The following is a 10,000-nucleotide window of genomic DNA, read 5'->3' on the forward strand; positions in this document are numbered from 1 at the left end:
CCATGGTGATGACATTGAGGGGGTCACACACTGCACAACTGACTACATGAACTTCTGTATGGACGTTGTGGTTCCCACTAAAACTGTGCGCTGCTTCCCGAATAACAAGCCCTGGATCACCAGCGATGTCAAGGAGATCCTTAACAGGAAGAAAAGGGCATTCAAGGAGGGAGACCAGGCAGAGCTGAAGCGTGTGCAGGGGGAACTCAAGGTCAGACTCCGAGAAGCAAAGGAGGAGTACAGAAGGAAAGTAGAACAGAAGCTGCAGCAGAACAACATGAGGGAGGTCTGGGAGGGCATGAAGACCATCACAGGCTGCAAAAAGAAAAACAACAACGCAGAAGACGGGGACCCTGAGAGAGCAAACCAGCTCAACTTGTTTTTTAACAGGTTTGACAGCCCCGTCGCTGCAGCCAGTGCCTGTCCCCCCAGCACCCCTCTACACACCCCCTCCCCCCCTCTACACACCCCCTCCCCCCCTCTCACTCCTCCCCCCCAGCACCCCTCCTCCCCCCCCAGCACCCCTCTACACACCCCCTCCCCCCCTCTCACTCCCCCCAACACCTCCACCAGAACAGATACAACCTCCAGTGACAATCCATCCCCCCTCCCCCCCACCATCACCAGATACCAGGTGAGCAAGGAGCTGAAGAGACTCCGCCCCAGGAAGGCAGCAGGCCCAGACAAGGTGTGTCCCAGGATGCTAAAGGCCTGCTCTGCTGAGCTGGGGGAGCCACTTCAGCACATCTTCAACATGAGCCTGCGGCTCGGGAAGGTTCCTGTGCTCTGGAAGACCTCGTGCCTCACCCCGGTCCCCAAGAAGAAAAACCCCAGTGAGCCAGGCGACTTCAGACCAATCGCTCTGACATCCCACGTTATGAAGACCTTCGAACGGCTGCTGCTCCAACACCTCAGACCCCAGGTCCAACACGCACAGGATCCCCTGCAGTTTGCATACCAGGCAAAGGTGGGCGTGGACGATGCCATCCTCTATCTTCTACACAGGGCTTACTCTCATCTGGACAAAGGGAGCAGCGTGATGAGAATCATGTTCTTTGATTTCTCAAGCGCCTTTGACACCATCCATCCCCTCCTACTGAGAGACAAGCTGACCGAGATGAGGGTGGACTCGCACCTGGTGAGGTGGATCACGGACTACCTCACAGAGAGACCACAGTACGTCAGACTGAAGGACTGCACATCTGACACTGTGGTCAGCAGCACCGGAGCACCACAGGGGACCGTGCTCTCCCCTGTCCTGTTCACCCTGTACACCTCGGACTTCCAGTATAACTCTGAGCTCTGCCACATGCAGAAATACTCGGACGACACTGCGATAGTTGCTTGTGTCAGGGATGGACAGGAGGAGGAGTACAGGAGCCTGATCGAGGACTTTGTGACGTGGTGCAGTGACAACCATCTGCAGCTAAACACCTCCAAGACCAAGGAGATGGTGGTGGACCGCCGAAGGAAGAAACCACATCTTGAACCTGTTTCCATCGGCGGGGTCGACGTGGAGGTGGTCAGGACCTACGGGTATCTGGGGCTGCAGCTGGATGACAAGCTGGACTGGTCGCCTAACATGGACACTACCTGCAGGAAGGGACAGAGTCGTCTGTACTTCCTGAGAAGGCTGGGGTCCTTCAACATCTGCAAAAAGCTGCTGCAGATGTTCTACCAGTCTGTGGTGTCCAGCGTCCTCTTCTACGCCGTGGTGTGCTGGGGAGGAAGCTGCAAGAAGAGGGACGCAGCACGCCTGGACAGACTGGTGAGGAGGGCCGGCTCTGTGGTGGGTACAGAGCTGGACTCACTGGTGACAGTGGTAGAGAGGAGGTCTCTGGACAAAATGCTCTCCATCATGGACAACACACACCACCCTCTGCACAGCACCTTCACCGGCCAGAGGAGCATGTTCAGCGAAAGACTGCTGTCACAGTCGTGCTCCACGGACAGACTCAAGAACTCTTTCGTCCCCCTATAGGCCATAAGACTGTACTACACTTCACTGTCACGGCAGGGAAGAAGCGCACGGTGATCCCTGGACTCTTTTTTCACTTTTTTCTCACTCCTCATCTGCACTGCTGACCTCAGAGTCAGCCTCCAGCTGGACACTGTAATGCATATTGATAGTCACTTTACTGAGCACAGGTCACTTTAATGATAATCACCCTAATCATGTCTGGTTTCATCCTACTGTTGTGTTATGCTACATCTGTAATGGTTGACATGATCACCCTAACTAGGTCAAGTTTCACTCTATTGTCTTCAACACTTAATGCTAATCTGCTCCTCAATAGTTGGGTACTTTAATGATGATAATCACCCTAATCACTCCTGGTTTCAGGTTATTGTCTAGGACACTTAATGCTAATCACTGCTCCTTTAAGTTGGTGAGCCAATTTACATCCCTGCATTGACTGTTTAATGACTGTACTCACACCTCTGGCATAAGCTCAAACACCTCTGTACATACACATGTAACTAGTTTCTAGAAGGTCAGCACTTTGTTTCTAAGGCTCTTTAACTGTTTACAGGTCTCTTTTAACCAGCACATGTTTTTCTCTCCTCACAGGTTATGTACATTATGCTATATTAGTTTTAAGTCTAACTGCTAATGCTAACTGCACAGGTTTAACATATAATTATGTTTATTCTTAGTCACATAGGGGCTGCTATATCTTGTTTGGGGGATTTTGTATACAGAGGGGGGGGGGGGACAGCGGGTGTGTATTGTAACTAATGTCTTGTGTCCTGCCTGTCTGTATACTGCTACTGGATGCCTTGAATTTCCCTCGGGATCAATAAAGTATCTATCTATCTATCTATCTATCATACTTAGGTCTATTTTATTTGATTAATTATCAATGATCTCTTGAACACGTCCATGTTGTCATGTGTGCAGATGATGTTACCTAAAAACACCAAAGAAGCTTCTAAACGCTGTTTGTCTCCATGGTGTGTTTTGTTTCCTGGAGCTCAGTGCGCCCTCTAGTGACCTGATGACGGACTCACACCTTCAGTGCTGTTCTCCATCATGAACAGGAAGCAACGTTCAGATTATTGTTCTCTGTGTGTCTCCACAGTTTTTAACAATGTAACTTTTTCTTCCATTTTGAATCCTGAGACACAAACACTGAGCGGAGAGACGACACAAAGTTCACTTTTATTCAAACTAAAAAACAAAACAACAATGTCCACACACACTGTACAAGACATTTAAACATCTGTAAGTATTCAGACTCAACCCTTCAGGCTCTTCCATATTTGACCTTTAACATCGAACATGCAGAAGAAGTCAGAGTGAAAATATTTACAGGAACAGTTTCTGACGTCTGAAACACAAGTTTGCTTTGACTTTGATTCTAAAAACCACTTTCTATGAAATATTCAGATTCAGCGATGTGTCTTTGTTCAGTCTTTTCATCAGCTCAGTGGAAGAGCAGAGAAACACACCGGCTGTTCTCAAACACTTCATCTCGTCTTTAAATTTACAGCTCGTTTGACCTTTTCTACAAAATCGTTATCATTTCAGTCGACTCGTTCTGACTCGTCCTTGTTCACAACATGAGGTGTTTACAGACTGCAGGAACTTTCAGTTCCATGGTCGTTTAGAGGAACCTTTTCAGCTCCTGTGTCTCTGTACGTTTTCTCCCAGCACCATGGAGGAGTGAACACAGAGAGACTCCTCATGGAGGATAGCATCCTTAAAGGAAGAATGTGTAACTTTTTAATCCAGTAGGTGTCGCTCTTGAGCTCCAGCATGGAACCAAAACAAACTGCTGTTAGGCCACGCCTCCTCCACACTGCAGCCTCCGCCCTCCTCCAAAGACACACCTCCAAACCCCCCCACTTGTGTTCAAACAAAGTGTCCTGCGTTGTTGTGTTAGCATGCTAATGTTAGCGCTCTTCAGTTAGCTGGTAGCTTCAATCACCTGTGTCCTGTGTTGTTGTGTTAGCATGCTAATGTTAGCACTCTTTAGTTAAACACAGCTCTGACAACAACACAGCCAGCAGGACTCCAGCTTCTCCCTCACTGTAGACAGTCAGGACTCACACACACATTCACACAGAGAGAGACTGGAGTTATGATTATTGATGTGTCAAACATCCTTCCTCTCAGATCCGGTTCTAACTCGTCCTCAGTCTGAACTTTGTGAGCTTGGACCGAGGTCTTTTCTGAACTCTGCAGAGAGAATGTCCCAGAATCCATCTGGATAATAAGACCTGGATCCTGGAGAACATTTAGTCTGCAGGGGTCAGAGGACTGGCCTCCATGTTTAGGGACAGTATGAAGGATTCTGAGGAGAGAAAAGATGAACTTTATGTAAATGTGAATGTGTCAGAGGTCATTTAGTCTAAATGATGAGTCTCTGTGTTCTGAGGAGGACAGTTTGCTGTCTGAGGTTGAGTTTCTTTATCTGCTCAGTCGTTGTTATTTCTAAAGACGTTCATCTCTGACTCGTGTCTCAGAGATGGATTTGAACCACTATGCTTTTTGTTTTGGATGTGTTCAGTTTATTTTCCAGGATCTATCTTCCTGTGACATCTCTGTTCAAGATGAACAATCAGCAGCTGTTGTATTTGATGCCTAAACTGCAGTATCATCTGCATACATAGTTCATTTAGCAGGTGTTAGCAGGAGAGCTAAATCCTTGGTAAAGATGGAAAAGCATAGTGTGCTGAGGAACAGCTCGTCGCTCAGACACACAGTGTGAGCAGCTTCCATTAAAGAAGACTGTGAGCGCTTTGAGGGCTTCCACCCAGACAGCTGCTGATGGTCTTTAACAAGAAGAAGCTGGTGACTGAGGACATCACATGCTGCTCCACAGAGTGTCCTCTTCTAAAGGCACGCTGGGATCACTTCATGTTGTTCAAGCTCTTTTAGTATCTGATGACAAACTGAGTGCTGGAAACTCGCTACTGGGACGACTGGTAGGCTCACCTGATCTCCTGTTGGTCCTGACATGTCGCCATTTTGATTCGATTGTTCCTTCAAGAGGAAATATTCAAAGTGAGTGATATTTAATGATTTAACTGTAGAGCTGATTGACAGTGAAGAGATATTAAACGTACCGTGGGAGATTCTGCTGGTCTTCTTTTTTCTATAAGACAACATGAAACATCAGTGATGGTTTCTATAAAGACACATGATCATGTTTTTATTTTTAAATTATAAATTCTTACTTCTTTTTAGACGTTTTATCTTCTTTATGTGAAGCCACGCTGCCACACTGAGAACTAAAAAAATAACCAAAACACCAACAACAGCTCCGACTATCAGTCCAGTCCAGTCTGATGATTTCTGTCCACACTGAGCGTCCTCTGTCTTAGTTCCTGCTCTCAGCAGCTGTAGACCCTCTGATAGACATCTGTAATGACAGAGGGACAGTTATTACAGGAACATGTGGAGGATCATGAACTCAGGTGTGTCCATGTGTGATGTGAAGCTTCACTCACTGTGTGTGATTCTGACAAGATGTAAACGTCCCGTCTGAAAATGTTCCATCAGAGCAGGTGGAGCACTCGGTGTCTGTGGAGGACGTTCCTGCAGGAAGGACACAACACACTGGGATTATTGACACAGTTAAATATGAATTATTTTCTGTGTAAACAAAAGGTCTCTGATGAAGTCAGTCTGTCTTCATGCAGCCTGAAGGGAATGATCCTCTGGTCAGTAAACTGACTCTCAGCTTCCCTTCAGTCACCAGGAAAACAGTTTCATGTTGGATAAACACTGAACAGTTTGTTTTCACTTCATTTTTAGGAGGAATTGAAAATGGAGTCTAACACGGAGCTTTTCCAGGATAATATCTGGACTGGATTTCACTCTTCTGATTGGTTCTGGTGGACTCAGGATGTTTCTGGGCGGAGCTGGTGTGTTTAGGAGTGGATACAGCTCAGTGATTGGACGCCACTTAGACTGGCAAATAAGACAGACGGACGGATGGACAGACAGAACTAACCTCTCTGTCTGATGTATTCTCCTGGATCACAGCGTCTGTGTCTCTTTGCTTTATAACAGTTGAGCCCATCAGACTCTGAGCAGTAAAATCCTTCCAGAGGTTCACAGACTGAGTCTGATGATTTTGTACACGACGTCTTTATCTTCAGACCAGAAGCTGTGGACACAGAGAGAGTTAGATACTCGACTGCTTGAAGATTGAACTGCAACATTCTTTGATTTCAAACAGGCTTTTGACTCAGTGCACAGAGGCAGCGTGATGAAGATCCTGAAGGCCTATGGTGTCCCTCCTTACCTGCCTAACTTGGCCTCACTATCACACCAAGGAGGTCAAGAAGGTACCCTGCAGTATTCCTGACTGATCAGGAATATGTGAACGACATCTGCCTGCTCTCCAACCACATGGAGCAAGGATCTCAGCAGAGTGGAGAAAGATGCAGGAGTGCAAAGCACCAACAAGCTGGTCCGAAGTATAAAAAAGCACCTAATAGTAGACATGGTGAATAGAGAATAGTCGAATCGACCGCATGACCGGATCAGGTGTTCCCAACTCGGCGCTCCGGCGTGTGTGTGTGTGTGTCTTTACACTGTAATGTATGTTGGTCTGTTTCCTGAGATCGCCCAGCGATGCTCACAGACAGTCCTGACAGCAGAGAAAGGAGCAGCTAGGATACATCAAATGTGCTGAATACTCACAGCATATTTTTTTAACGTATTGGTTTTAGTAAAAGATTTTCCCACCCTGTGGCGGATCGCCCTCTGAAAAGTACTCGCCAAACAGAAAATCTACCCGCGTTTGGCCGGTGTTAATTTCGGACCCTGCTAAGGTTTCATTTTATCGGGGAACATCGCCCCCCTAAATCTACGCCTATGGCAACATGCTGTTTAAAACATCTGCACCAATGAGAGTTCAGATTCAAGGTTTGAAACAAACAGGAAATGCAGAGAACAGCACTTCCTGTGATAAGAACAGCTGCAGGTTGAAACAACTTCTTTAAATCAAGAAGGTAATAAAAACAACAAACATTCATTTACCTTCTGAACATTCAGTGCAGGGCCAACAGTGTTTTAATCCGTTCCTTTTATTCATGAAGGTTCCCTCTGAACACGGCTGACAGGAAGTACTTTTATCCACCTCACAGTCAGTCTTGACTCGATGTCCTGTTAGAAACACAAAACGTTAACATGTAATCAGCTAATGTCTCTGATCCTGTTTGAACATGAAACCACAGGTAGGTTTATCATGAGGGGACGCTGCTTCATGTCTGAATTCACACGTAGCATCGTTAGCATGTATCCGTTAAAACGTTAAAGGACGATGACCTCTGACCCCTCTGAGGCAGAGACGCTCGGGCTGCAGCGAGCAGCAGAGACGCGTCCAGGCGGATCATTCTGGACTGAAGTGATCATGTGATAGCAAACGTCCCATCATGATGCCTGAGGCTATACTCTGAAGCAGGATTTGAGCTTAGCGGGGTCAGGTCTGGACTCTGAAGCAGGATTTGAGCTTAGTGGGGTCAGGTCTGGACTCTGAAGCAGGATTTGAGCTTAGTGGGGTCACTTCAGGGTTAACTCTGGGTTTTCAGTCCTACAAGGGTCGATGACTTTTTACCTGGGTATATCACCACGGTAACTGATGCTGAACACCTGACCTGCTCCGGAGCAGGTTAAAGCTCCGCCCACTGACCAATCAGATCGTTGAGGTCCCGGAGCTGATGGAGAGGGGGGAGGACACTTCATGAGTCCATCACAGTGGCGTCGTTAGGCTGAAGCCCCCCTAAAATGTACTTAAGCCCCCCTAAATAATTTGATGTTTTATATATAAATAAATATTCTTTTTTTTTTTTTTTAATAAAACGTGCTGACAAATTCAACATAAAGTGGCCAGAATATGAGCTTGAATGAATGATCATATAAGCTGTCATTATTGACTTAAATATGATGATGAATCTGTCAGTTTTGGTGTCAGGTAGAGAGAGGCTCTTCAGCTCATCCTGATCCAATCCATTCCACTTGTTCACATAGAGACCACGTGACTGAAAATCCAGTCCGTGTTTTCCCTGTGACCTAGCTTACACTCCTGCAGCGCGCGCGCGCGTGTGTGTGTGTAAGATGAAGTCCACACAGAGCGGCTAGAACACAGACTGTAATAGAAGCGTTAGGAGAAGGACGTGAATGCAGAGTGGATATAAGAAGGTTTTTAAAGACAGTAAGTTTTCTTCTCTGCTGCTAGTAATAATTAGTTAGCTGCAGCTAACAGCTAACAGCAGAGAGTCCCATGTAATGAACCACGTGCTCCCTGTTTAACTAATACAAACCTAGCTTGCACAGTATGCACACGTTGTTTCCAGCTCTAAAACAGTTGTGCTACTTAGCTAGCTAGTTAGTGTGAAATGCATTGTGAAGGCCCTGCTTGTTTATAGAGAGTGAGCACTCTCTGCACCATATACCATCTTTGGGATGATTTCCTTCCTTCTGGAGCATCAGCTGTGTTTCTCACTTTATCCATGGTCACACACCTGAACCAGGAGCTGAGCTCATTCACTATGATCATCATCACAGGATAATAATAATGATTAATATACACTAATAATAATAATCACTGCACCACCCCATTGACCTGCAGGAGTCAGAGGAGCACAGGGAGAGAGAGGGGACAGATCTCTACTGGAAAGGTGAGTCTGAAGGATTTCACAGGATAGAGTCATTAGTGATGCAGACAGTCTTTGAATATGATATAACATACTGTTCCTGTGCAAACCTATTTGTTTGTTCTTGTCCTGTATTAAAAATAAACAGACTGAAATGATGATTAATAATCAATTTCTCAGTCTTCGTTGGCTGTTTGTGAAATGTTGTGTTAGCGTGCTACGTTTGTTCACTTCCTGTGCATCTCTTGGGGGCTAAGCCTCCCCTGTTATTAAAACCTTGTGACGCCCTGCTCCATCATGATTTGACATTATAGTGTGTTTAGTTGTTGATGATGTTTCACTGATATCCTTCAACAGAGACTGAAGAAAGCTCCGGAACATTTCAGTTAAAGATGTAAAATAATGAATGTTTTCTTCTTCATGTTGAATGTGTCCTGCTCTGTTTGTGATGAGCTGCAGTTTAACCACTTTAAAGAGTCCGAGCAGCACATTGAGTTCAGAGACCAGTTCTTAGAGTCAGTTCTAAGGTGAACTAACCACGGGACAAATACAAGCTGACCTTTGACCTCTGTTTACTTTGTTTTGTCCTTCCTGCATTTGTTCCTGCAGCCTGTTTGTCTCATTTATATCAGTAATATAGTTTGTACTTTGTGTAAATATGTTTGTAGATATGATGATCTGCTGACGGCAGACATGGTGATGATTGTGATAGGTTAAATGACACTAACTCCGCCCCTTTTGGACGCGCTCTTGGTAACCCGGGTTGATGATCAGGTTGATAACTGATAATCACCATCTCTGATGTCAGAGTTTGTTAAACCAGATCACCCACAGAGACCCTGATATGTTGAACTCTCTTCATAGTATAGACCTCAGGTGTTCCTCTGTAGCTCTGCTGTTGTTGTTGTTGTTGGATCTTAGCGCTGCTTATGGCGGTGTAGACGACCACATACGATTGGTCAGACTCAGGTCAGGTGTTCTTGTGTTTATGATCTCTGAAAGATCTCAACATGTTTTATTTAACATCAGTCTGAGTCCTTCCACAGAGGTCTGTCCTGGGTCCACTGCTGTTTACACTCAGATTTCTCTGTGGGATTCATTCATCGTCACGCAGATGATTTGTAGTTACTGTTCATGTCAGTATTCTTAGTGAGGGGATCCAGTACAGTTAAACTTCAGGTCTGTCTGGTCAGCTCGTTAACAACACATTTTCAGCTTCACTCAGCTGAGACAGAAATGAAGTCCTCTGAATGATCATTTCACTTAGTGTCTGGATGACTCTGCAGAGAGGGGTGTATTGGACTTCCTTCGCTTCTGCAGCCTCTAGTGGACACTTGAGGAACTGCAGGATTTTACATTTCAGCAGTAGTTTCATTTATTACACTCA

The 10,000-nt window shown here is 45.8% G+C and overlaps 1 protein-coding gene across 1 annotated transcript in view; it reads right to left on the reverse strand.

The window, feature by feature from the left end:
• Positions 1 to 5,127: 5,127 nt before the first annotated feature.
• The window catches only part of LOC306819256 (tumor necrosis factor receptor superfamily member 14-like), a 6,936-nt gene continuing 2,063 nt past the window's right edge, over positions 5,128 to 10,000 (reverse strand). Inside the window, exons 4-7 of the mRNA XM_079373027.1 lie at positions 6,998 to 7,123; positions 5,964 to 6,119; positions 5,458 to 5,545; positions 5,128 to 5,369 (exon numbers count right to left, since the gene is read on the reverse strand). Coding sequence (XP_079229153.1) covers positions 5,171 to 5,369; positions 5,458 to 5,545; positions 5,964 to 6,119; positions 6,998 to 7,123 — 569 coding nt within the window. The 3' untranslated portion in view covers positions 5,128 to 5,170. The remainder of the gene's footprint in view (positions 5,370 to 5,457; positions 5,546 to 5,963; positions 6,120 to 6,997; positions 7,124 to 10,000) is intronic.

The sequence above is a fragment of the Symphodus melops genome (genome assembly GCF_947650265.1).
Source record: "Symphodus melops genome assembly, contig: scaffold_305, whole genome shotgun sequence".
Classification (NCBI taxonomy): Eukaryota; Metazoa; Chordata; class Actinopteri; order Labriformes; family Labridae; genus Symphodus; species Symphodus melops.